At 55.6% G+C, this 26,089-nt stretch overlaps 7 protein-coding genes across 7 annotated transcripts; 2 read left to right on the top strand and 5 right to left on the bottom strand.

Moving 5' to 3' along the window:
- Positions 1–2,935: 2,935 nt before the first annotated feature.
- Positions 2,936–4,092, bottom strand: KVR01_000946 (uncharacterized protein; the record flags this gene model as incomplete). Its single annotated transcript, XM_044793004.1, has 1 exon — positions 2,936–4,092. The coding sequence occupies one exon, from the start codon at positions 4,090–4,092 to the stop codon at positions 2,941–2,943; it is 1,152 nt and encodes a 383-aa protein (XP_044650895.1). The 3' UTR covers positions 2,936–2,940.
- A 2,171-nt stretch (positions 4,093–6,263) lies between these two features.
- KVR01_000395 (uncharacterized protein) lies at positions 6,264–7,849 on the bottom strand (the record flags this gene model as incomplete). Its single annotated transcript, XM_044792668.1, has 4 exons — positions 6,264–6,383; positions 6,442–6,582; positions 6,822–7,288; positions 7,369–7,849. The coding sequence occupies 4 exons, from the start codon at positions 7,847–7,849 to the stop codon at positions 6,264–6,266; spliced, it is 1,209 nt and encodes a 402-aa protein (XP_044650344.1).
- A 307-nt stretch (positions 7,850–8,156) lies between these two features.
- Positions 8,157–11,442, bottom strand: KVR01_000705 (uncharacterized protein). Its single transcript, XM_044783794.1, has 3 exons — positions 9,675–11,442; positions 9,497–9,609; positions 8,157–9,441 (listed from the first exon to the last, which is right to left on the bottom strand). Exons 1-3 carry the CDS (start codon positions 10,952–10,954, stop codon positions 8,246–8,248), a joined length of 2,589 nt encoding a protein of 862 aa, XP_044650654.1. The 5' UTR covers positions 10,955–11,442; the 3' UTR covers positions 8,157–8,245.
- A 2,325-nt stretch (positions 11,443–13,767) lies between these two features.
- On the bottom strand, positions 13,768–16,421 carry KVR01_000711 (uncharacterized protein). The gene is made up of 4 exons (XM_044789938.1): positions 15,720–16,421; positions 15,358–15,607; positions 14,930–15,280; positions 13,768–14,862 (listed from the first exon to the last, which is right to left on the bottom strand). Exons 1-4 carry the CDS (start codon positions 16,245–16,247, stop codon positions 13,916–13,918), a joined length of 2,076 nt encoding a protein of 691 aa, XP_044650660.1. The 5' UTR covers positions 16,248–16,421; the 3' UTR covers positions 13,768–13,915.
- Positions 16,422–16,875: 454 nt separating this feature from the next.
- On the top strand, positions 16,876–22,231 carry KVR01_000305 (uncharacterized protein). The gene is made up of 6 exons (XM_044788171.1): positions 16,876–19,588; positions 19,824–20,036; positions 20,162–20,221; positions 20,273–20,320; positions 20,397–20,552; positions 20,639–22,231. Exons 1-6 carry the CDS (start codon positions 17,302–17,304, stop codon positions 21,748–21,750), a joined length of 3,876 nt encoding a protein of 1,291 aa, XP_044650254.1. The 5' UTR covers positions 16,876–17,301; the 3' UTR covers positions 21,751–22,231.
- A 422-nt stretch (positions 22,232–22,653) lies between these two features.
- KVR01_000087 (uncharacterized protein) lies at positions 22,654–23,316 on the bottom strand (the record flags this gene model as incomplete). The annotated part of the gene is made up of 1 exon (XM_044789773.1): positions 22,654–23,316. The coding sequence occupies one exon, from the start codon at positions 23,314–23,316 to the stop codon at positions 22,654–22,656; it is 663 nt and encodes a 220-aa protein (XP_044650036.1).
- A 1,008-nt stretch (positions 23,317–24,324) lies between these two features.
- KVR01_000569 (uncharacterized protein) lies at positions 24,325–25,937 on the top strand (the record flags this gene model as incomplete). The annotated part of the gene is made up of 2 exons (XM_044786028.1): positions 24,325–24,631; positions 24,691–25,937. The coding sequence occupies 2 exons, from the start codon at positions 24,325–24,327 to the stop codon at positions 25,935–25,937; spliced, it is 1,554 nt and encodes a 517-aa protein (XP_044650518.1).
- Between the last annotated feature and the right edge of the window lie 152 nt (positions 25,938–26,089).

Below are 26,089 nucleotides of genomic sequence, written 5' to 3'. Positions count from 1 at the left end.
TAAACCTGCCAGCCTAATCGGTTCCTTTCTTATTCCGTATACTTCCGAAGCCATACGCGGCGTCTTCATATAGCGGTAACTACGAAACTACCTCGGTACGTAGACTACCTAAAACCTGGATGCACAGCAACCCTATCGTGCTCGTCACCCGAATGTAGCTATAGTTGGTACATCAAGACCCGTGTTGTCTAAGCGGTTGTTCCATTTGACACGCCGCAAGCATCGCAGAAGGATCAGTGCACGGTGGATCCGCGTACTACATTACCTAGGTAATTACCACTTGGAGGCGCGCCATGGTAACCAAACGATACGGCTGATGAGCCCCCACGCTTCTCCCGGACAGCACGGAGTTGCTCCAAACACACCATCTGGGTAGTACTTGCGACAGGAAAGTGAGCATGGCCTACCATATTCAGACAGCAATGACGGGTATTATTTCCAAGGTTCTTGGCGGAATTGTAAATCGAGCCATATTAAAAGCAAGCGCTACGTGGCGGCCGCAACTGGAAGGTATCCGAAATGTTGATTCCGAGGCCTGTCTCGCGCAAAGAGACAAGGGGCCGAGGCTCGCGCAACGTTGAAACCTGAATGTCGTGCAAGAGGCTTGCGTTACGCAGAGTCGACCATGAGCAGACCGCATGTCGATTCGAAAGGAGTCGACAAGACATGGAACTGCCAAACGGCAATGTAAAGAGTCTTGTTTTGTGTGTCAAGACGCCATTGGCTTCGATCTCCTAATGACTTAACTGAGACTTGTTTTGTGCCTATACCATTGATCGCTTCACTGCAAGCAGCCAGCACGGATTGACGCCGTTATTTGAGGCAGACTGTGTCGCGTTTTTGACATTTGTTGGCATTACCGAGGTTGTAGAGATCACGGGTGTATCCTATCAGCACTGGCATATGCGGCCGACTAACACCGCTAAGTTCCACTGTCACTGAACCATGGACCGTTTGGCTGGGAGTTATGGGGAAGAGCCAAATCTTTCTTCACTGGGTCTCCCTTTATGGGATTCTTCTCTAATGTGGTTTCGCTTCTATTCCGTTTACGTCCGAGGACATAACTACATGGCGCCTTCATACGGTGGTAAAAGCTCAAGACCCAGCGGTTAAAAAGATACAGTGCCATGACAACGCTCAAAGTCTCCCTAGCCATGCCTTAGACGAGGAATTATCACGCTAGTTCCCATTCAATCGAAGTTTCAGAAGCACTTGGCTGTCTCCAAGAGCACTGGAATCCGTAGGTGCCAGCGACATCGGGATTGGGTTATTAGAACGACGACCTTGGCAGGCATACTGGTATTGCGTCCCACGAGAGCCCCGATCTCGTTTCATGATTACACAAGTCTATGACTGTGCACATATTGAGCCATGCAAGGACACAATAGATCGGTCCGCACCCTTGAACCACACGTATATGAAGGGATCACTCGGGCGTAAACGCCCAGTGGGAACTGTGGGCCTTCTGGGAAATCAAGCAGCAAGACGATGACCGATCATCTGACGGATGAAGTTAATCCCTCGTGATGTCTGTTCCAGCTACGAGCTCGGTACTGGCATGAAAGGGCCGCGATGGTGGATACATTACCTGGGTAGTGGGTAACGAGACGTCTCTTGTTCTGCCACTATGCAATTTTCTGTGCCAGACCAAAATGAATAGAATCCAATACGACAGTTTACAAACGTACAGAATCTTCTGGGATCCGATTGGCCTCTCGCCGTCATCTCATCATTGAATACCCCAGGCGGGTTTCGGATAAACACCTAAATGACCATAAGCACATGCCCGCCTGAAGGGGTGAAAATACGATTCTGCATTTGAAGTTGAGCAGGTGGTCGAGCTAGCCGAGCCAAAGTGAAGAGTAGATGAAGTATCGCTTGGTGGTGGAAATTGTCATTGCAAATTCTCCCCGTCCGACCAATCGTCCGTCCCAGGCTCCACGAATTCGAGGGGGGAATATCAAACAGAGCAAGTTGGCTGTTTTCCTAACTATGAATAACGAGGAGGGGAAGACCGTATTTATAGACAGTAGTGCTACACAATATACTGGAGCCCCGTGCTGGTGACATCAGCCCGTGGCTTGGGCTAGACCACACAAAAGCGACGAGCCAGACAGTTGAGGACTAGAGTACAGGGGCTTACCGGTCGTCATTCTGCCGTCGTTCGTTTTCACAAACATAACGCCACAAGTTAGGGGAGGCAAAATAGTAGAGCATCTCCTCCATGAGGGGTGGAAAGAAACCGACATCTAAAGACGGCAACAAACATCTACGGTTATAGGGCGCAATTCGTCAAGACGGTGCCCCTTAGCCTTGTCTATACGTCGCAAGGCTGAGGCCACAAGCACCTATCATATTATAACTATCGTTATCAGCATCATATTCTTTCCAAACACTAGGTCTTAAGTGCTTACCACCATATAAAGGCACCATATATGTCCTTAGACGTATACGGAATAGAAGCGAAACCACATAGGGCGCAATAGCCTAGTAACCTTGGAAAAAAAGCCCGTGCGATACTAGCAAGAATTATTGCTGTTTCAGAGAATTTACCGTTCTTCCAGCGACCAATAAGAGGTCCCATGCCTTTCCTTTGCTGTTTGAAAATGTATCGAAGCATCACGCTCGCTGCAATCGTGATCGTGTCTTTGAACGTCTATCGGAAAGGGGACAAACAAACGTATTTGCACCAGAAAAACTGCACGGAGAAGCATTCTCTCGGCCGAGACGGTAGCATCTGCTAAGAATCAAAGTAGTAGAAAATTATTGACACCTGTCAGCTAGACACAGGTGATGCCTGGAAGTATCAAGAGCGCCGACAGGGTCGGGTGAAGATATATATATACACAAATTTCTAACGACGACGGAATTGACCACGGCAAGCAAGCCTGCGTCCACCCCCCCCCCCCCATCAGCGCATGGCGCAGAGAATCCAACACCTCAAACGGTGACCTTGCCCTTGATGAACTCCGCAGCAGCAGTGACATCAGACCCATAGCCAAGGTGGCCAGAGGCACTGGCGCTCTTGGTGCCCCCCGCAGACGGCGAGGCGCCGGCCCCGGCGGTGCAGACAGGATCGGCGGACGCGCAGAACGACTTGAACGCGCCGGCCGGCACGCCCTTGACGGCCTGGCCCACAAAGGGGTCGCCAAACGTGACGGCGGCCTTGACTTTCCCCGCCTGCGCCGCGTCCAGGCTGTTCATGGCGTTGTGCACGAGCATCGCGCCCTGCGAGTAGCCCGACAGCACGATCTGCGTGTCCGGGCAGGCCGCCAGCGCGTCCGCCACGGCTTTAACCATCGCCTGCGTCCCCGCGCCGCCCGTGCCGATCTCGGTCGCGATCCCGCCCGCCGACGCGGCGTACGCGACCCCCGTCACGACGCCGTTGTTGTTCAGCGCCTTCGCGACGGCCGTGTTGAGGCCCGGCCCGACGACCATGCCCAGCGTGCCGGGCTCCGTCGTGCCGCGCGCAAAGATTACCGTCACGGCCTTGCAGCCGGCTGCGCCTTCTGCTGCGGGGGCGGCCGCGGCTGTGTTGGGCGAGGCGGAGGTGTCGGCTAGGGCGTCGGTCGGGCTGGGGGAGGCCTCGGATCCCGCCGCAGGGGCGGCGCTGTCGCCTGAAAGCCCGGGGATTGAAGGGGTCCCGGAGCCGCCTGTGAGGCCGCCCAGGAGATCGCCCAGGCCGCCTGCGCCAGCCCCGCCGCCGCCGAGGCCCGGAAGGCCACTCGGGAGAGACGGGAGGCCACCACTTCCGAGGCCTGTTCCCGCGCCGCCTGTGAGGCCGCCCAGGAGATCACCCAGCCCGCCTGCGCCAGCCCCGCCGCCGCCGAGGCCCGGAAGTCCACTTGGGAGAGACGGGATGCCACCGCTGCCGAGGCCTGGGATCGAAGGGATTCCCGAGCCACCTGTTAGACCACCCAGGAGGCCGCCCAGGCCGCCTGCGCCAGTGTTGCCGCCGCTGGGGAGACCTGGGAAGCCGGTGCCGGTGCCACTCCCAAAGCCTGGGATGCTCTGGCGGGTGGTCTTTGTGGAAAGAGGCAGCGCAGCCGCCGTGGAGCAAAAGTATGCTACGAGAAGAGCTTGGTAATGCATTGCTGCGGTTGAAAAAGAACGGAAGCTTTGGTAGTCGGAAGGAGGTATGTGAGAAACCGGAGCGAGGCGGATGAGAATGAAGGACGGCCTCAAGCCTGTTGTTTCTGAAAAAGGATAGGTGAAGTAAAGAACGCCTTTGGCGAAGTGAAGGTAGGATGCGTCTCTTTTGCTGATGGTAGACTGCTGGATCAACAGAATTGTGTCCGAGTCTCGAGAGAGAACATCTCGAACACTTATAGACACAACACAACAACCACAACAACCCAACCAACCATGGCAAGTGATGCCTTCCTTCCCCTTCCGGAAGCCAACCCGGGTCCTGCACGCCAATGATTCATCGCATGAGGCCGCAATATGTCTGTGGCGTTAGCACGAGCACGCGTCCGGGGAAGAAACATCCATCCTGAAGGCTGAGTTGCCCAAGCCGGTCTGGAGCAGCCCACTTGGTCCACTCGCCCGGTGATCCATCCTCCAACCCAACCAAGCCGCTAATGAAAAGGAGAGAGGATCACCAAAATACCCCGGAAGCCAACCCACCCATATTGACGTCGGCATATTCCTGTGCAGGGGACATGGCCGCGGGCTGAGAGCTAGTGTCGAAGGGGAACAATTCAACGAGCAGACGCCGGGAGGGAGGGAGGCCCCCCCACGAACTAACCCTTCGCATCCATGAACCTGTCGGCCGAAACATGACTATGTGCGGCCTGGGCATCGCTCCCCCGTAGCGGCTCCCCCCTGCCCTGTCAGCTCAGCCCGCCCTGGCGGTTCGGGCGAGGTGCACGCTCGGACGCACGGCCGTCCACCCGTCAAATTTCTCCCCGGTGTCAACCAGCTGGTCGGCCTGGCCGTTGAGCGCTGTCAAGTCTCCGATTGGGCTGGCCGTTGGCCAAAAACACGAGAGGCTCCTGTGGGGCCGAGTCATGAGAAGCTGCAGCAGGCTGGAGGAGTCGGACTTACACCAGTGCCGTGGTATATAGATAGAACAGGGTTGCACCACACCGTCCGATTTGCGGTTCATCTGTACTGCAATGCACCACACCACCACTGCACGAGGCTGAGGTCGTTAAGGTTCCTTTTTTCCTTTTGTTTCTGATCCCCAGGAGTGTGGGCCGGGACACACAAACCACCCGTTTGTTTCCATATAATTAGGGGGAGCTTAAAGTGTCGATGTGTTTATGCTTCTTTTTTTGCACCTTTGGCAGCTGGAGAAGACGTCAGGCAGGCCTGTGTGCAATGAAACCCCTGGCAGGGGGGCCCGTCCGGTACGGATTGCCTGGGCAAACTTTTGTTTTAGTCAGCCCTGGCAGATCGCACCAACCAACCAGCCCACTGGGACCCAAAACCAAACCGTTTCTGGATGTGACTCGCGGGCCGCAATCAATCTGAGATTCAGGAACGAACCTGTCAGCTGCTCTTGCTTCTTCCTAGCCCCACGGGCAGAGCTGGCAGCCATCATCGCTGCATGAAAATTGTCCGGCGACCAAGGCCCAAGGGCCCGGCCAGGTCTCCACTGGGGAGTGAGTATCCATAGTGGCGGGCCGAAGGTTAAGACCCTCCTAGGCCGCCTGCGGAGCCAATCGCATTACAGGAATGCGGCGGGTGGAGTGGATCACGATAACTCGCGCGGCTGCGAATCGCTCGCCATGTTTGTTGTGGAGGCCAGCCATTTTGTGACGACCGAGTAAGAAGTATTCTTTTTAGCAGATCAGTCACACCATCATGTGTTGGCCAGAGTCAGCATCGGTCAAGGTGTGCGGCCTCTGGGACTGATCAGGGCTGCCTGCATCAGATGATGGTCTCAGAGGCCACCCATAATTGAGATGGCAGCCGGCCTCGTTCGGGGATGCCCTTGGTGCTGGTATGTGAGCAGCGCGCACATGTGATTGAGACGGGCGGACGAAGAACCCCGAGCCCAGGTGAGGTGGAAACGACCTGTCATGTCTCCTTGACCACCAATCACATCTCATCCGGTGCATCCAGAACTGTCTACCTTGAGAGGACGGAGGCAAGACGAGGTAGGAATTCGTCCCCGATTAACAAGCCAAGGTGAGCAGCCACAATCCAAGAGGCCTCGGCCGTCGACGCCTGATATCTGAAACCCTGCGCGATATCTACACAGACGACGTCAGTATCATGCGATACCGAGCCACAGAAGGGCAGGCTCGGCGCCCTCATTCATCATCTGCGCTGCCGTCCTCGCCGTCGCCATTCTCATCCTCGTCTTCGTCCTCCGAGCTCGATTCGCTGTCCAGGTTCGGATCCGGCATGACCACGTCGTTCAAGAAGCTCACCTGGACCTAGTCAGCCACGGGGGTTTCACATTGATGCCGAAAAGCACGCTCCACTCACATATCCAACCATGGCCCTGATAATGTCCGCGATCCTGTCCTGGCTATCGTCCGCGGTAAAGATGCTGTCAGGGATCTTCTTGCCAACCGTAAAGTTGCGCAGCTTAAGCAACTCGATGTCTCGGTGATCGGCGTCGAATCCCTGTGATCACGGGGTGGGTGGGTTAGCAGCTATTTGGCTCGAAGTTTCTCACCGGCCGGCACTCCCCGGGAAGCGGGCCTCGACGTCTCTCCGAGATCCAGCCGGACCCCACCGCCAGCCAGCATAACCTAGCTAGCTCAGTTCCGAGCACCAAGTCAAGAGGTACAGTTGGGCCTCGGTGTCAGAAGTTGGGATATCCGGAGTGGCGAGGGGAAACGAGGACAAGAGTTGCTTCGTACCTTTGGCTTCGTCTTCAGGGCGTTCTCCACGTTCGCCTTGCAAAACGCCTTGACACAGCTCTTCTCATCGCCGCTCTTGGCCCCAGGAAGGAAGGTGGTCCGGAAGGCATCGTCAAGCAGCACCCTCCTCCACCTCCGCGGCCTCTCGTCTATGGAGGCCCGCAGTTTTGCCACGTGCGAGGCGTCAGGGTGCCAGATACCACCGCCGATAAAGCACGACCCGGGCTCGCAATGGACGTAGTAGCAGGCGTAGGGGCCCTTGCGCCCGGTGCGCGAAAAGGCGACGCTGTAGTGCGGCTTGTACGGGGTGGGGTCCTTGCTGAAGCGGATGTCGCGGTATATGCGGAAGACGACGTCCTTGAGCGGCAGCTCTGGGATGGTGGGGTCTGCCTCGATGATCTTCTGCATCAGGGTCTCGACGTAGCTGTTCCAGTCCTGGAGGGAGCGGCGGTACTCGGGATCGTTGGCTGGAGGGGGGTGGTAGGTCAGCCGGGGTCCACGTACAGCTGTAGCCTTTCTAGGCCAGGGACATGGCTATGTGGCTTACACTTGAGCCATGATCTCTTGTTGTTCGCCTTGAGGTCCTTGAGGAACAGCAGAGTGTTCGGATGCAGCCTGTCATCCTGGTAGTCGATATCGCCGGCGGGTCGCATCTTCTTCAGCGGCGTGATTGTGACCCTCGGCTCCTCGTCCTCGTCCAGCTCGTCGTCGTCGTCATCCTCCTCTTCTTCTGCCTCGTCCCGGAACTCGTCTCCGTCGTCATCGCTCTCGACCTTGGCCTTCTTCTTGGCAGAGGTCGGACGCGACACCGGGTTCTTGCGCGGCCTGCCTCTCTTCCTCCCTGTGCCATTGCCATTTGTCGCCTTGGAGTCATTCGCTGACGAGTCCTCGATCTTGTCGTCAGATTCGTCGGGGTCGGACTCGAAGTACTGGCTCTTCTTGCCGGACGAGCTGATGCGGGTCGACCGGCGGCCGCCGGATGCCACGGGGGTCGCGGGCGACGCGGCTCCTCGCTTCCGAGGGGGCATTTCGAAGGCGTACCTAGGTATGTGTGTACGTAGCTGATCAGCAGAAGGTCAATGAGATAAGAATGCAGGTTGATAGTGCAGTAATGCTATACAATGCAGCAGAGCAGCGAGAGGCTTTGGCTCGAGTGTAGACGTCATTCCTAATTTCAGCCGGAGAATTGACGCGACCGAGGCGCGTTTCACCCCCCTCACCCCCCTCATCCCCCTCTCCCCACTCTCCCCCAACCCTTGGATCTTCCCGTCCCAGCGCGAGAGCACGTGTGAGGGACCCCCTTCGCTTCCTCTCTTCGCCCAAAGTGGATCCTGGGTTCGTTCATCGACCTGATGTCAACACTCATCATGGCAACAACTCTCACTCTCAATATGCTATTATACGACGACTATGACTACACACATCTACCCGATCGCCTTGACGGACCAGCTCGGCGGCAGGTCCTCGTCGGCGGTGCCCCAGCTACCCTCCCTCGTGCCCACCACAAACTCCAGCACGCCGCCCCTGACAAAGAAGTCGTGCGTGATCCAGCTCCGGGTCCAGGGCTTCCCGTCGAGCGTGGCGCTCTGGATGTACTTGGCCTCGTACGTGGGGTCGAAGTTGGCCACCCTGATGACGGACCAGCGCCCGCTCCTCGCCCTGAGCCTCACCTCGCGGAAGAAGGGCGGCGTGAGCAGGTACACGTCCTGGCCCGCCACGGGGAAGAAGCCCATCATGGCCAGGCCCGAGAAGGCGCCCATCGCGCAGTCGTCGTTGCCGGGGATGCCGTTGAAGGTCGTGTTGAACAGGCTGGGGATGTACCGGTGCGCCCAGTACGAGCTCAGCCCGGGCCGGCCGGCGTAGTGGAACTGGAACACGGGCAGGAAGGACTGCTCGTTGCCCATGTAGATGATGCCGCTCTCGTGGAAGTAGCCGAGCCGCCGCGCGAAGAGCTGCGGCCCGCCCATCGCCCGGATCAGGCCCGCCATGTCCTGCGGCACGAAGAAGCTGTACAGCCACGGGCTGCCCTCGTACGTGCCCATGCCCGTGTCCAGGTAGCACCGGTGCATCTCGTGCACGGGGCTGCACGTCCGCGTGTTGTGGTACCGCCAGCTGCCGTCCACGCCGCGCTCCTGCAGGAACCCCTTCCAGTCGCTCCACACGTGCTCCTCCTCCTCGGCCCCGAGCTGCCTGCTGGGCTGCACCAGCACGTCGCCCTGTTCCGGGTTCCACAGGTTGCGCCAGTTGCCGCTGCGCTGCATGTACTTGTGGTAGTCGTCCTCCTTGCCCAGCCCCTTTGCGAGGAGGGCGATGGCGAAGTCGTCGTACGCGTACTCGACTGTGCGTGAGATGCTGCGCGTGCTCCGCCCCGTGCCGTTGGTGTCCTGGTCGTCGTAGGGGATGTACCCCAGCTTGTGGTAGCTGACCAGGTTGCCGCGGCCCTCCGTGTTCCAGCTCAGCGGCTCCTCCTCGGCGTCGGATATGACTGCTGCGTAGGCTGTCTCCCAGTCGATGCCGTCCGTGATGCCCTTGAGGAACGCGTCTGCGATCACGACATCGGCGTTGGTACCGCCTTGTGTGAAGCCCTTGCAGAAGGCCATGCGGCAGTCTGGCAGTTTGCCTGTGATTCTTTGTCAACGGTTGAACTGAGCCCTGTCCTTTGAGGCCGTGCTTACCAAGGTTTCGATAGATATCGACCAGTGTGCGGACCATTTGGGCCTGCGCGTTGGGGTCGATGATGCTCAGCAGGGGATGCTGAGCACGGAACGAGTCCCAGATGCAGTAGAACCTAAGAAGAACAAACGACCACGGTCAGACTTATTCCCGTGTCTGCTTGCGGGCTGTCTCACTCACGAGTCAAAGTAAGGCTCATCCGACTTCCACAGCTGGTTCTCCCCGGTATAGTTCTGCGGCGACAGCATCGTCCTGTACAGCCCAGACCAGAACGTCACCAGCAGCGCCGGGTCGACATCCGCCTCGTCCACCTCGACGACGCTCAGCTTGTCGGCCCACGCGTCCTCCACCCGCGCCCGCACGCCCGCAAAGTCCCACCCGGGGATCTCCGCCTCGGCGTTCCGGCACGCCTGCTCGCGCGAGATGAAGCTCAGCCCGACGCGCGCCAGGATCTCGTCCCCGGGCGGCCTCTCGAACTGGACCCAGCCGCCGACCGAGCCGCCGGGGAGGCTGAAGTCGCCGCCGGGGTCGTTCTCGAGGATGCGGCGGCCCGCGTCGGGGACGTCCTGCATGAAGGTGCCCGCCTTGCGCACCGTGGCGCCCTTGAAGTCGGCGCAGAAGAAGGCGTCGTACTCGCCGGTGCCAAACGACGGCCGGTACTTGCTGTCACCTGTGATACGCGCGCCGCCGCCCGTGTCCGCGTCGACGCGGATCCCGCCGCCGTGCCGTGTGTTGTCCAGGTCGTTGAGGTCCACCAGGATCAGCGGCGAGTACGGCACGCTCTTGCCGTCGCCGTCCTGGGGGCTGTCCTTGTCCGGGAAGCGGAACCGGTACAGCGCCGTGTGCTCGGCCGCCGTCATCTCCGCGGCGACCGAGTTCTTGAGCCGGATGGAGAAGTAGCCCGGTTTGGCCTTGGAGGAGAGCGGCCACCGCATCACGGCCCGGGTGAGCGTCATGTACTTGCACCTGGCCACGTCGTCGTCCGGGCAGCCCGGGTGCACGAACAGGGGGAACTGGCCCATCGAGGGCCGCCCGCCCGTGCCCGAGTCGTGCAGGTGCGAGAAGCCGCTGATGAAGCTCATGTCCTCCACGTAGCCCGCCGCGTTCTCGTGCGTGTTGGCCGAGTCGGCCACGGGCTTGGCCATGCCGTACGGCAGCGTCGCGCCGGGGAACACATGGCCGCCGTTGGTCGTGCCGATCAGGGGGTCGATGTACCTCAGGACGCCCCGCGCCGGCGTCAGTCTCTTGGGGACGGCGTGCCCCGGGATGATGAGGTCCAGTACTGATCCTCTGAATGATGTAAACCCGGGCACCGGGATTAGTATCACGACCAGGAAGAATACCAGTGTGTACACCACCACTTGTCTCCTGTTGGGACGGCGTGGGAGTCTTTTGGGCCGGTACGGCGTGCCGGCCTTCTCCTTGTACTTGGCGCCCCGGGGCAGCGCGCCGCTCGCCATGGTCGATAACTCAGCTCGGCGTCGACGACGCGGGCTTCATGCAGGTTTGCAGCCCGCTCAGATGTGAGCAAGTGACGTGAGAGCCGCGTATATGGCAAGGATTGTGGTCCGAACCTCAGCTCGGCGAGGTCGCGTTTCTTCAGGTGACGGCGCCAAGGAGGAGGAATGTCGTGGCTGCTGCGGACCGAGGCGGCATGAAGTGGTCAGCGGATGCACCCCCTCCGTGTCAGCTCATGTGCGGGTGTGTGTGAGCTGCGCGTGTGCGTTTTCGGATGCAAAGGCGGCTCAAGCTACTTGACCAGACTGACAAGAAGAGGCTGAGGCGCACCGGGCTTGCGGTCGGCTCTGAGACATGTCTCGAGGGCGCCCAACATGTGAAGCCAACATTGAAGGAATCCATCTGGACCCACATTCTTGACACGGTGTCGGATCCCGCCTGTACTCTTCCCCCGGCCCTTGGCAGGGGACATGCCTAAACCCGCTGGCTTGGCATCCTCACGGTGGCGAAAGTCCAGACGCACGTTGGAGTAGCAGCAAGCTATTGCCTGGGTAGCTGTCAACTGCACGTCACAGACTTGCCCAACGTGATGCTATTTACCTCGGTATTCACACTCTTCTCCCGAAGCTCTGATTGACTTCATAATGCTATTGCGCCCTTTCTTGTACCTCCATGCTATGGCAGACGGACTGGTAAAAAGTGGAGAAGCACCACGGAATCAAAACCGGCGCAATGGAGCGTTCAACTAATGCTCACCAGAGAGGTACAAGATCAAATACAATTCGTCAATGGGTCATACTACCTCATTCCTATGGCTACTTAAGTAGTTAGCGGATGTTCTAACTAGAAGCGACTTAAAGCGGCTGGCTGAGTCTGAGCTCCGCTATAATGGTAAGCCCTCCCGTCTGTACATCTATCTCCGCATAGGAGGCTGCATGTGTGGAGAATAGCGGATATGGCATCCTCTGGATGAATTCAGCTGTCATGGCGTGAGGTATCACAGCGACCTGCACAACTTACTCACTGTCACGACTTGAGTTATGGATGAGCATCTTGCCATTGCCTGGGGACGAGCACCTGTAGTCAGCAATATGTGATAAATTATATGCACCAGGCCGTACGAAGTCTAGCTTCGTGCTGCGAGCCAAGCAGACTTGTGTGATATTTTCACCTCGCATGCTCATACAAGGCCACCTATGCAGTCGTCCACGAGCCTTGGAATATTTCCAAGCTGTCTGTCCGATGTTGTTGGGAAGAGCCATCCTCCTCATGCCACTCATTTATCTGACTTTCCGATTCATACATTGAAGATTCGCCAAGATGGCCGGTGTACCGCAGCCGATAGCTGCACTTGCGATCATCGCCGTCCAGGTGACCACCACGAGTATTGTGGTTGGATTCGCGGCGCATAACTCCCTTCTTCGCCTCGGAGGGTTACTTGTCACGCTTCTCGCCACATACGCCCAGCTATCCGAGGCGCGCGTCCAGCATCCCATCGCCCGGCCTTTCGTCGGTGCTGCAAGTGTTTTCCTCGCCCTCATGTACCTCGACACGGTCCTGCTGAGCAGGTGGGCCTTTGACGCCGACGGCCCGACCTCCTCCCTTGGTGGGCTTGATCCCACCCCGGAGAGAGGGGACCAGGGCAAGCCTGAGGAGAAGGACGCAACCGAGGAAGGCGGCCACTCTCCCGAAGGTCCTGAGGTGACCGAACAGCCCCGGCCGAGAAGCGTTGCATCACGCCTGCGCTTCGGCTTCAGCATCGCACTGCAGAGTCGCTTCCCCTGCACGCCGTGGGGTGTCAAGCACACCCGGGGCTTCGACCGCGCGGACATCCCACCCAGGGAAGCATTCATCAGAAGCATGGGCCTCAAGATCGCCATCCTGACTCTGATCTTGCGCATGGGCAGGCCGTCCGGCGATCCCGTCCAGAACTGGGTGCTCTTCTCCCCGTATGAGATCCCAATGGTCGGGGTCGTCATCGACCCGACCGCGGACTGGTCCGGCTTCATCAACTGGGAGCGGCTGCGGATCAGGATCCTGGATGTTCACGGTTACTGGATAGTCCAACGAGTCATCATCAGTCTTCTCTACGATTTCTCCGCCACGGTGGCAGTCGCCCTACGCATCACTGAGGTCCAAGTGTGGCCACCCGTGTTCGGTCGGCTGAGCTCGGCGTGGTCTTTGCGCCAATTTTGGGGGTGAGTTCTCCCCTGATGTGGACGATCCCAAGTCCGGGAATACGCCCTCCAAGTAAATCTTCATGCAGTGCATTCTTGTTAACAGGACTTCGTATCCCTCATAGCGAGTTCCAACACCAGCTCCTCCGCCGTGGCTGCAGCAGCATCGCCCACTGCATCACGTCACGCTTCCTGCGGCTATCCAGAGATAGCCCGGTGGCGCGATACATATTTATGAGCCTCGTGTTTGCCCTTTCTGCAGGGTTTTTCTTGCTCGTTGACATTGCGATGGGAATTCCCGTGCGTGAGAGCGGTGCCGTGGTCTTCTTTTGCTGGCAAGTGCCGGCCATCATGCTCGAGGACCTGGCTCTGGCCACAGCCGGAAGAGTGGCGGTCAGTCAGGGGTTGGGTGTCACGAGGCAAGGCGAATTCAGCGTGGATAGGTTACCGCCTATCGTGGGATTAGTTATTAGGGCAATTGGTTACCTCTGGGTTATCATGTGGCTGACATGGATGTCACCGGTATGGATATATCCGGCCATGGAACGGGACACTGGGGAGCCTATCATCCCGTTCTGAAGCTTGAGTGGCAATGCACCCCGGATGGAAGACTATTGCAGGATACTACGACAGAAAGATGAATACAAGAAGGATAAATATTGATTGTCTCCTAGAAAACAGCAGTGAGACCATGATCCATCTATCGTAGAGCGCACAAGCACCGCTTACCGAGGTATCAATCACCAATTCGAAACATGCCTCCCGAGTTATATCCACTGCTACTCCTTACCAAGGCTCAGGTGAACCTTCCCAGCTAGGTTCGGAGCCCGAATGCAGCATGTAACGATCGATTACCCGAGAAGAACTGGGTGTAAGCCCAATAGATGGCATACCATGCATGTTTAAAACTTCACGGTCCCCCTGGAAGAACTGATGTGCTAAGCCTGACCTCCACGGACTGGTGATGAGAAGCTTCGTGTTGGCTTGAACGGCGGGGTCGCCGACGAGTCGCGTAATCTCTGCCAGGACAAAGTGCGCTTCGGCAATAAATTCATCGCGCTCGTAGAATACCATGCAGTCGATTAAACAGAACAAAGTGGTCTCGCTTGGCAGATGACGGACGAGCAGGCTGAAAAGGTGACATAATTGTTGTAAATCCACTTGGCCGACGCGCTCGGGATGGAACTCCCAGGGGGTAGGCGATATGTTCATGTGAGGCTGTTGGTGCAACAACTGACAGATGAGAGACTGGATCAACGCCTTGCCACCAACGAGGGCATCTTCGGACGGGTCAATGTGGCAGCTGCAGAAGAACACGAGGGTAACGAAGCGAGTGGGATCTGCCCGACCCGCTTCGGTCAGAGTGGCGGTTAATAAGGTCAGAGGTGACGCGGTTCTGCTGCCGCGAAAGTCGCCGTGTACTAGAAGCTTGACTGGCCTGACAGAACCCATCCACTGCCTGAAGAGTTCACTCTGGACCACCCGATCTGCCTTCTTTTTGTCCTTCAACGCCAATATTGTGCCCAGGTTCTTGACCCTCGAAAGGTCTGAAGAAGATACATCCGGGACACCTAGCAGCTGTAGAAGTGATTGGGCTGTCCAGATGGGAAAGCTTGGTACATGCATAGGTGGTCCGTCCCAAGATGATGGAGATGGCAAGAGTGCCAGGGGAGCCGGAAGAGGCGAGACAGGACGCGGAGCTATTTGAAGCTGATTCATAAGTGCAATAAGTTCTGCCACAATGATTCAGTTTTAGCAGGCCGAACACCATGTTGACTTGGTTGTTTAACTGCACATTACCTTGGCGGTCCCTCCGGTGCATTGCATCTTGTTGCTTCTGAATCTCGTCTCTGCGCCTTAGTTCTTCTTGGTGCTGCTTCCGATCCAATTCTTTCTCTCTCACGTACACCTGCATCAAGCTCAGGATCGTGTTCTTCGTGTCAGCTGAGTGTCTGGCAGCTTCGGCTTGCCCTGCAAGCAGCTGGGCCTCACGAGTGAGTATCTCCTGCATTGCAGTTCTCGTCCCCTCGTAATGGGAGTTCTGCGCCTTCTGGACCAGGTAATTGCTTCGTTTCTGAACTTCATTAAAGCTGTTGAGCAGCGTGGTCTGATATTCGCTACCAGTAAGCACGGCCGCTGCGGCTCTTCGACCTATGTCAAGTTTTAAACACCACGTAAGTCAAACCGTAGCTGGCGCCCGGCTCACCCAAAGTAACACACCAACTTACCTGAACTCTTGAGAAAGAATGCCATTGCCTGCTCCACTGCCTGGAAGATAGACACAACTAGGGACACCGATGCCTCTCTAACACTGTCATCCCTGGGAAAGGTAGCAGCGAAACTGTTGATGTTCGAAAATGTCTTGGAAAGATCTGAAAGACTCGTCAAAACCTCTTGTCTTGTTTTCGCCGCCACCGTCATGGCCTGCAGAAGGAGGCCAAATGTCCCGGCTACGGGAGTGGTCCATGGCTCTATATCCTGGCACGTGTTAGTATTGGGGCCCTACTATTCAGTCTACTAGTGTGAAGTAAATCTTGATATGTTCCAAAAGTTGAAACCCGAGAATGGAAAGAACAGCATTGGTACTTACAGGTACCAGCTTCGTTATATGTGCCGCAGGTTGACTGAAGTTGTCGGCAACTCTGCGTCGCATACGCTTGAGCGTGCAAGCAGTTCCATCTTCACCTGTGTAGGCGTTCTGAGCCTTGCTCAAGCGAGAGCAAACCTCGCCCCACCCGCTGGCATTACGAATACCACAGGCCGAGCTGCCCAGGATTTTTGGCTCTACAGATTCAGCCAACAGTATTGCAATCGCCTCTTCGAATATGTTGTCCCAGAACTTCATGGATTCCAGATCGGCAGTCTGGCGTTCCTGGTCGGGTATCGTGACTTCGCCCTGAGAGGGTTGAGATCTCCATTCTGGTTTCGTTACCGTCGATCTCCCTGCATCACCTTGACCCGAGGAAGCAGGTAGTACAGGCAAGTACTGGCCAGAAGCCTGGTCGAATGCGCTCGGGGCATCCATAAAAGCTGGATCATGATGTGGAAGCCGCTCATCTATAAATAGAACCGCAGGCGACCGACTTTGAAGCCCGCTGGGCGGGCTATTCTGCTCCATTCTGCTGAAATCGAGCAGCTTTTACAGCGAAATTCGTTATTGAGATACTGCTGGTCATGAGTTCCAACATGAACTCTGTCTAATACAATAGGCACTGCCGCAGCATAGAGAACTGAATGCTTAGGATGATCAATCCATGACTTCTATCTACAGGAGCTCTATGGTGGTATAGAATGCCAAACCGCGCTGGAAAAGTCCTGCAGAGTCGTCTCATGCAAGTATCAGGGGGCGGAGACACAACTAAGACTATCGGAAAAACGGCCGTGGGCTTCACATGCAAGGCTTGTGAATTTTACCACACCGAGGTAGTAAGCGGCATATGGTTGGTTCTGATGGAATGAAATTAGATACCTCAGCCGGCCAACCGCATATTTTGCGACAAACCTATCCTCATCGCGGATGTTCAAGGCCCAGTGGGCGGCCCTGGGTTGGCCGAGATGGTGTAACGCCACACTTGATTACGCGCTTTCAATTATACCAATAATTGGCCAAAGCCCTTCAGCCGAGCTTCATATTGCATGAAAATCTGGTTCGGCATCCAGAACCGGTCAAGCCTTGTAGTATGGCTGGACGTGCGGAAACTGTGGTGTCACACCACAGCACCAATGCGCCAGACCGGTATGCAAGTCGACCGACAAGTATTATCAAATGGCCACTCGGATCGAGCTCCTTAAGGGTATTCACTCTTGTGTTGCTCATGTCACAATCTGTTGGCCGCTTCGACAGAAAGTGTCTTCTTGCGGGGACATTTGGAGTATTTTTGAGAACATGATTCTTAACTTTGTGGTTTGAGGCATTTACTTAAAATGAACTATTGATATCGTGTTCATGCTTCTTTTGTGGTTTCTTTGAGGTCATTCCACAAAGACAATATTCGAAATTCACTTGGACAAAAGCTACCTACCCCACCTGCAATTCCTCGAACACACAAAACATCCCACCTTCTCTGCCCAAGTGAAAAGCTTCTCTATCTCCCAAGTCACTGATATTCTTGCGATATTGGATTCAAGTCACTACCTAGGTACCTTGCCCCTGACCATATTCGACACAAGACATGATCAGCCCGAATCAAGATGTTCCCACCCAACCAGGCCCGGGCATACAGGACGGGGTGTCATCAAATGCAGCAAATACTGCCTCGCGACAATCGCAGGACGATGACAGTGCGCGAGCTCAATACGTTCCTGAAACGAAGGAATCAGAGCTATCAGAACGATCAAGCAAGGAACCTATCGACACGAACAAGAGTGGCGATGATGTCCGCATCTCGGATGGTGGCAGCAAAACAAAAGCAGAAGTCTTAAGCAGCATTGAAGCGCTTGAGCAGGACTTGGAGAGAGTAAAATTTGGGTTCCCATTGGAAAAAAAGCTTAATGAAATTGAAAATCGATGGGACGAGAGTATTGAGCAGGAAGGAAGCGACATGGAAGGCCGGAGATGGAGATTCGTGAAGGAGGAGAGATCGCAACATTTATTGCAGGAAGCAACGGCTTTCGCATTTGGCAAAGAATGGCTCCACGATAGCCAGAAGAGTTTCGTTCAGAAAATGATAGCGCGTGAAGAGTTCGAGAAGAAGCTCAATCTACGCAGACTGCAATGGGAAGCTAAGAGGGGCATCGCGCCCTCGCCAGCCGACGTTTCTATCAGGTCGGCGTCGGAGTGGCCTAACTACGGCCGCCATCTTACCATGTCAGCGCAAATGTACGATGGGATAAGCTTTGAATCGCTATTCAACGACACTATGGAGGCTAAAGGATACGACGCTCAAGAACGTCAGCTTCGGGGTCAAATTCACGAGGTGATTCGGCAAAAATATGAGTGTCTCAGGGACTGGGTGGACCGTTTCCAACGGCATGAACCAGCGGAAGATGCGAGAAGGGTCTTTTACCACGATGTTCAGCCAAGATCTACAATCATCCGCGCCAAGTGGGAGCATTTCAAGTCCTGCTCGCCCAAAAAAACCTATCTCAGCGAAAACCGGAAGACTCTCTATGCTGTGGACGTATTGGAAGGCGAACCCGAAGTCAACCTTATGAAGAGACACTGGCCCTCTCCGAGAGCGCACAGTAGCGAGATACCTTTCGATTTCCCCGAGGCAGAGCAGATGGTTGTTCCAGAGCGGATCCGGCTCAATTGTCCCGAGTCAATCTACACCTCGATTGGACTTGCGCGCGGAGCTTCCTGGCGTTTAGGTGTTCAGACCATTCTTTTGCAGCCATATCGCGTGCTCATATATAACGAGCGAAAGATCAGAGGTCGACAGGAAACCCTGAAGAAAAAGCTCGACGAGTTCACTAAACAAGATGATCCACCCCATGTGAGCGTTCAAGCACACGAAGACACCGACCAGGCCAGTGATGGGAAGCAAAGCACACCCCTGGACCCCATCGATACCATCATGCTCTCGCAAGCCAAAACAGAGACAGCAGTCAATTACATTAGCTGTGTCATCAAGTTCCTGGATATCTTCGTCGTACCTAGACGAGACTATGTTCAAGGCACGCATTGTCGGCAAGTCTATTTCCGAGATTTATGGTACCTCTTCAGCCCTGGAGACGAGGTGATCAGGCTGGATAGAAAGCAGGTGTATAAAGTCATCGGTGTCGGCAATCCTAGACACAAAGGATCACTCAAGAACGCATTTTTCGACTTCAATGACAACGGCTCGTCGATGAATTTTGAGGTGACGTGTGTGTATGTAGATTTCGACGGGAAAAGGCTTGGGCCGGTGTTGATCACATTTGCTGTGAAGCCGTTTGCAGGCGAGAGACCGGTCGACTCGCTCGAAGTCTATCCACTTCGGCTTCACATTTGCGCAGTCGATGGAAGAACGAATCTCCCTGTTCCACCAGACACCACAGCTCTCAGGCAACGGTTGATACAGAGAGGGAAAAGGTTCTTTGAAGCTGCATGCATGAGGTTGGATAACGCATTCTACAATGGACCAACAGCAGAGGGTGATGAAGTTGAGAGTCAGGTGGTGGTCGACTTCGAAACAGCATTGGCATCGGGTACGAACTTTGAGAAAGGGCTGGTCCCCAACCTCGAATCATTACTCAGCAATACTGACAATCCAACGGAACCCATCCCTGCGGACGACGTTCGGTGCTTAGGACCCTGTTGCGAGGGCGAGTACGTTTTCAACGACGATTTCGTGGATACTATCCGCAGAGAAGATTTTGTCAACAGCTTTATCCCCAAGGCACACGGAAAACTACCTTCTGTTGCTGTATACCCACGGGCTTTGGAGGATACGATCGGAGAGAATGCTCTGACGGACGAGGAGTTTCTCATCATGACTTATCGTGTATTCGCATTTGTACTGAGAACTCGAAAATGGGGTAAGTGAATTTGATTTCCCACTTGTTGATTTGCGTCTTTTATCAACTTGAAGAGTCTCATCTTATTGGATGATACTACAACTTGCACTCGATGGAGTGAATATTGTGGGATGTGATTAATACGAAAGAACTGCCTGTTACCGTATCGTCGGTTACACTATGCACTCTGGTTGTGGAAAATAGTTTCGTTAGAATTCAAATGAGCTAAGGACATTGCTAATTTGAAGCATCACAGCTGAGCTGGATCTGACCTACATGGAAGATGAAACCAGAGGTGATGTTCAATCGAAAGATAAGAGCACAAACAGAGTTGAGGAACCAGCTTTTGAGCAGCTTGTGTTGCCCGACGGACATAAGAACATTGTGATGTCACTGATATCACAATATTACCGAAACAGATACTATGGGAGGCGCGGCATTGACCAGTCTGATATTGTGAAGGGCAAAGGTAGGAATCCGGATTCCTTCAACCCTTCATTTAAGAAATCTCTCAGAAAGCCTGCAACACAACTCGAAAGAGATGTCCGTCATCGTTTTAGGCACGATGGCTACTGACGTGGTGATATATAACAGGAAAGGGTCTCATTCTGCTTCTGCATGGGGCTCCTGGGGTGGGAAAGACGAGTACTGCAGGTGAGTAATTTGAAAGAAGACGTCTTCGAAGCAGTCTGACGCATATACCAGAGGGTATTGCAGAAAAGTTCAAGAAACCGCTCTTCACGATCACTTGCGGTAAGCGGCGCAATTTTTCATTATCCACTCCTCTGATGCCCTTGACGATTTATTGACGGATACTATTCTTTTGAAGGTGATCTCGGCTCCACTGCTCGAGAGGTGGAACAAGCATTGGACCTCAACTTCAGCCTTGCCAATAGATGGGGATGTATATTGCTTCTTGACGAAGCAGATGTATTTCTGTCTTCTCGGACTGACGATAACTTCGAGAGAAACGGCCTTGTTGCGGGTCAGTATTCCTCCAAAATATTGCGATTCCAAGGTTGCAAGGTGTAGGGTGAAGTGTGCTAATGCAACCTCCGTGCACTTGTACAGTCTTTCTCCGTGTCCTTGAATATTACGCTGGAATTCTCTTTCTCACCACCAACCGAGTTGGAGTTATTGACGAGGCGTTCCGCAGCCGAGTCCATATCAGCCTGTACTACCCACCTTTGGGTTACCAGGAGACTCGGGCTGTTTTCAAGCTGAACCTGAAGCTTATTGAGGACCGCTTCAACATCGACAAGAGAAACATCGACATTGAACGTGACGAGATCATCGACTTTGCTCTGGACTATTTTAGAATACACGAGAAGGCCAGATGGAACGGCCGACAGATTCGGAACGCCTGCCAGACGGCCCTTGCTTTGGCCGAGTTCAAGGCACAAGGCGAAGATCATGAGCGCTGGGATCCAAATGCTGATGTGCGACTTTCAGTTGAGAATTTCAAGACTGTGTCAAAGGCCTACCTCGAGTTCACGAAGTACCTCGATCATCTATATGGCATGAATAACGAGTGGAGGGCCAAAGAACGTGGCCTGCGAGAACCTCATGCCGATTTTATGCGGTCGGCAGCTTCAACTGGGACCTTCGAGCCCTACGGCAATGCTCAATCGTACAACATTGCGCCGTCGATACCAGCGCAAGCCGTCCACAGCCAAGCTTACCAGCCAGCTCCGGTGACGAGAACAGCTCATCTGAGCCCGACCGTCGGTTTTCAGCAGCCGGATCAGCAGGTCCCATACCAATCCATGCCTGTGCAGGACGCTCCTAGAGGCAACATCATGGATCACAGATCGTTGGGCCAATTCCCCGCCCCAGTCCAGCCCAAGCAAGCACCACAGCCCGGCCAAACCTTTTCCGGCATGCAGTTCCAACATGCACAGAGCCATGCCAACAGACAATCAGGGCCATGGCTGGGACAGGTGGGGCCCGAGGGAATGACACCACTGCAACAGCAACAATTCCAAACATTCATGCAGCAACAGTTGCGTGACCCGCCGCCACCATGGGTGTCGAACTCCCAGGAAGCTCCTCAAGTCCAGTCACCCAACCTGGGCGTGCAAGGTAACGTTATGCAGTCTTCCCGTGTGCCCAATCCTTCAGGTCCTTCGCCTCCGCAACCAAGGAAGGTCGATGATGGTGGCTTTGAGTACTCTATGGAGTGAAGCGCACTATCTGCTGCCGGTCTATGGCTCAACGGAGGAGAAAGGACTAAGTCGGAGGTGCCTCGGGACCCTTGGGATACAAGAAACGGTTTGTGATGAGGTTGAGATCTAGAAACAAGGGCGGGAGAGGCACTATCACAACAGCTAGTTGGCCTTCTCTTCTGGTCATTGGCTTTCCTTTCCCTGCGGTGCGCTTTGTCTTCCAAAAACATTTTCTACACTCCCTTAGGTGGACTTGGGTTGTTTTGTGTGTTCGGTGGAGCAATGGCTTGGGCACAGTCCTGCAGGTTTCTTCAGTAGGCGCCGCCTCTTGGTCTCACAATTATGTATCGTCTCTCAACACACCAGTATGCACCGTGACAGTGTGTGGGAGGGGGGGAGTCGGGCGCGTGATGGATACACTGAATTTGACCTTAAACCGTGTACTGGCTTGAACACATCGTGTAACTTGAAACTCAAGTAATAAATGTTCATGCTTCAACTGATCAGGCCCCTAATTTGCCGTAGCTCAGGGTTACTAATCTGGGTTCTCGACAAGCACTCTATGTTTACAGAGAATGGATGTGCTTAACAGTCGAAAGTGCCAGTAACTTCAAATTTGGACCAGCATGCGGTATTTGAGGAAGACTCCTTGCGTGTACTCATTGTATGCTCAAACAATTTCGCTGCTACGGCTGTCCTACCAAGAAGTGCAGTAGGTCAAAATCAACGGCCCGGGCTATTTATTTTATACAAGGCTGTGGACTCCAGCCTCTGGATTTCCTTCATATATACTATTATTTGACACGATTGGAATCTGTTTGGCACCAATACTGAGGAAACTAGAATCTCAACTTGAGCAGCAGAGAATGCAACACATAGGACATCCGCACGTCCCAATGCAGCAGAAAAAGCTTGTTCGAATCAGCAATGACTTCTGTTATAGATAAAAAGACAAAGAAAAGAACGGAAGGACACGTACAGCAACCAGGTGGCCCAGATAGTCTCGACCTCCCACGCCTCCCGCATCTCCCTCGGGCCGGGCCGCTTGACTACCTCCCATGTCCGAATACACCTCTGGCGACATGCCCCATGGTGCTCCGGATCGTGTTCCGCGACGAATTGGGCCTGGCTGCCGACATGGTGCTCATACTGCATCGGTTCCGTTCTCGAATAATCTGTCGTGATAATTGGAGAGCCAGGCGTGGCATTGTGTGGTGCAGTTCCACCGGCCTGGCTTCTTGCCTCATCCTCGTTCGTCTCGTTCACCCGGCTTCCGTTGGCCAGCGGCCAGTCAGAAGTTCCCGGGAGAGTAGCTCTCTGGCTTTGATAAACTTGGCCAGCGGACGCCTCTGAAGGGTGAGTCTCGTAGTCTCGAGGCGTTGTGCTTGGCAACGGTTCCATGTTATATGATTCTGACGGATGCCCGGTTTCTAGACTCCTATTGTCTTCAGCCCCAAAAGACACATCCTGGCTATTCGCGGTGATAACTGATTCCAGCGTGACTGGCATGGCGGCTTGTCCATCATGATTAATCCTATGTTCGGCTTGCTCTATGGGGCTTCTTGTGTTTGTATCGTCGACCATACTGAGCCGGCAGGTGATTCACAAAACGGGCGCCGTTAAGGAGTGTGGGTCAGAGGTCGTGCAGGAGTATTATTCTCGCGAACACAAAGCGTTGCGGTAGAATCACCAGTAAAGACATGCTTGCGGTTTCAGCTACTCTGTTTCCTTTCGACCGCGGCTCGGGGTATCAATAATTTATTTCAGCACCTAAGAGTAGGCCATTGCGACTTCGCGCGTGGGCCGGTATTTTTCGCACCAGCACACACAAGAATGGAAAGTTTACCCTGGGAGAGCGTTTGTGGAAGCTCAGCTCTGTGTGGCGCTCACAGCTGAGGCGGGCTGGAACCTTCCGAGGTGGCACGGCTTATATACGTCGTCTTGCTCCACAACTTCGATTTGCCGCCACTTATACGGGGACTCTCAGTAAGCCCATTGAACCCAACCTACTCAAATCGTAACTAAAGCTGATGACTCTGGAAAGTCTGGGATCGAATCTTTAGTGATACCGCAGGTAAGACAGCATCAACAGGGTGCGCACTCGCATGTATGAGCAAGGGTCGCGGAATACATATGTAGGCGCATATCCAACTCTGCATTCAAAATAGCGAGCGATCCAGGCTGAATATCCAAAATCAAAAAATACAAGTTCAGTAGCTATCAAGTCATAAGTCAACCATTTTAGATCACCTCCACTAATTTAAACGGCCAAGCACCACCGATTGAACTAGATTCTTGAAAGACGAATCTCATCAAGTTCAAGTTGTCGTGGTTCAGGAATAGCTTGTACAAGCCACATGTCCAATGTTTCAACGCTCCCTTCCGGACTCAGCATGCTAGTGTGGCAACATTTTTGTAATGCGTATAAAAGAGCCTTTTCATGCCATGCGTTCCCAAGGTTTCGGCAGTCGAGCAGGCTCCCGTGCGCTTACCCTGTGGCAGGGTCGCCCCGGCGTCACAAGCGGCTGACCTCTTCTCCAAATCTAGAACGTCATTCGCCCACCTCGGCGCCTCGGGCGTGGGGGTGTCGACATGGGGGAGCTCGACTCCCTCGTCAAGCCGACGGGGCTCCCTGCCACCAACTCTCACGGGCCCTCAGACGCCCACGCCCTGGGAGAAGCACCAAAGGATCCCAGGTCTTTCAGGATGGACAACTCAAAGCGAGCCCGGGGCGAACGTCAGCCCCTGCTAAGAGAGGTCGCCCCCGTGCCGATCCAGGAAGACAGCAGCCTGTCTCCTGGTGACCTGTGCCATGCCCACGAGCACGACACATCCCACGCGCGCACAACCGGCACAGCCGCCAAGATCCTGGCCACGACGACCTCCTTCCTCGTGCTGGGTACGTACTACTGCTACTACTACTAGTACTAAGAGAACACACAACTAACACCCACCCAGGCATGCTCATCTCCACCCCGGGCGTCGTCCTCCCGCACCTGGAGGCCCACTACCACCTCTCGGACGTGCGCGCGAGCCTCGTCTTCCTGGTCGCCCCCTGGGGCTACCTCGCCGGCGCCTACCTCAACGACCCGCTGCACCGGCGCCTCGGCCAGCGCGGCATCGCCGCCGTCGCCCCCGTCTGCCAGGCCCTCTTCGCCTCGCTCGCCGCCAGCTTCCACGACCCGCAGCGCGGCGGCTTCGAGGTCTTCCTCGCCGCCACGGCCTGCGGCAACGTCGGAGCCGGCCTGCTGGACGGGTCGTGGTGCGCGTGGGCCGGCGGGCTGGGCGGCGGGCGGCGCAACCTCGTCCAGGGCCTGCTGCACGGGAGCTTCTCCGTCGGCGCGGGGCTGGGGCCCTTCCTGGCCGGCACGCTGTTCTCCGTGTGCGGGCGGCCCTGGTGGGAGTGGTACTACGTGCTCCTCGGCGCGGTCGTGCTGCAGGCCGTGGTCCTGCTGTGGGTCTTCCGGTTCGAGGACGGGGCGCGGTACCGCGAGGCGCTGGGGGCGCCCAAGCAGGGCCTGGGCGGCGATGGGGTCGCGGCGGTCGATCGCATGTCCGAGGCGCCGCCGCCGCCTGCTGCTGGCCATGCTGGGGCGGGCGCGCTGCGGCACGCCGTCACCTGGACCTGCGCCGTCTACTTCCTGGTCTACGTCGGCACCGAGTCTGCCATATCAGGCTGGGTTGTCACCTTCATGTTGCGGGCGCGCCACGCCTCGACATATGTCGCCAGCCTGTCGTCCTCGGGCTTCTGGATCGGCATGGCGGTGGGCCGGCTGCTCCTCGGCCTCGTGACGGACAAGGTCGGCGTCCGTGTTGCTGCCACCGTCTACGTGATCATTGCCATTGCGGCCCAGGCAGTTGTGGCTGCCGTGGACCTCGCCGCGGTGTCGATCGTCGCCGTCGCCGTCGTGGGTTTCTTTCTGGGGCCCTTGTTCCCCTCCGGCATCGTCGTGCTCGCGCGGCTGCTACCCAAGGACCTGCATGTCGGCGCCGTGTCCTTTGTTGCCTCTGTCGGTCAGCTCGGGGCGGCCTTTGGGCCGTTCGCCATGGGCGCCATGGTCCAGCTGTTGGGCATCCGGACCTTCCAGTTCTTCATCCTTGCCTTACTCGTGGTGGCGCTGCTGATTTGGCTCATGTTCCCGAAATTGCCCCCTGGTGAAACAGATGGTGAAGGCCCGGGAAGTACCGAGCCCACGGGACCTTGATCTTGTAATGAGAGCCTTCAAGGGCCTCGATGCGGTTTTCGCCGTTCAAACCTCACGATCCTTTTACTCTGACATGTCCATGCATATGATCTGATCACGTTACAACTGATTGGCCAGACTGGAACATATAAAACATTCGTCATAGAACATAT

The sequence above is a fragment of the Diaporthe batatas genome, assembly GCF_019321695.1.
Source record: "Diaporthe batatas strain CRI 302-4 chromosome Unknown Contig00001, whole genome shotgun sequence".
Classification (NCBI taxonomy): domain Eukaryota; kingdom Fungi; phylum Ascomycota; class Sordariomycetes; order Diaporthales; family Diaporthaceae; genus Diaporthe; species Diaporthe batatas.
Note: the sequence above shows the minus strand (reverse complement) of the source record. Positions and strands in the feature narration are given on the sequence as shown.

Bases quoted from the DNA above. Each gene is read 5' to 3' on its own strand.
- KVR01_000705 (XM_044783794.1), bottom strand. From the start codon at position 10,954: ATGGCGAGCGGCGCGCTGCCCCGGGGCGCCAAGTACAAGGAGAAGGCC. The intron at 9,610-9,674 runs GTGAGTGAGACA...TGTTCTTCTTAG, and splicing joins GATGAGCCTTACTTTGACTC to GTTCTACTGCATCTGGGACT. The intron at 9,442-9,496 runs GTAAGCACGGCC...AAAGAATCACAG, and splicing joins CGATATCTATCGAAACCTTG to GCAAACTGCCAGACTGCCGC.
- KVR01_000711 (XM_044789938.1), bottom strand. From the start codon at position 16,247: ATGGAGCAGAATAGCCCGCCCAGCGGGCTTCAAAGTCGGTCGCCTGCG. The intron at 15,608-15,719 runs GTAAGTACCAAT...AACACGTGCCAG, and splicing joins ATATAACGAAGCTGGTACCT to GATATAGAGCCATGGACCAC. The intron at 14,863-14,929 runs GTAATGTGCAGT...TCATTGTGGCAG, and splicing joins GCACCGGAGGGACCGCCAAG to AACTTATTGCACTTATGAAT.
- KVR01_000305 (XM_044788171.1), top strand. From the start codon at position 17,302: ATGATCAGCCCGAATCAAGATGTTCCCACCCAACCAGGCCCGGGCATA. The intron at 20,037-20,161 runs GTAGGAATCCGG...GATATATAACAG, and splicing joins TGATATTGTGAAGGGCAAAG to GAAAGGGTCTCATTCTGCTT. The intron at 20,222-20,272 runs GTGAGTAATTTG...CGCATATACCAG, and splicing joins GGGAAAGACGAGTACTGCAG to AGGGTATTGCAGAAAAGTTC.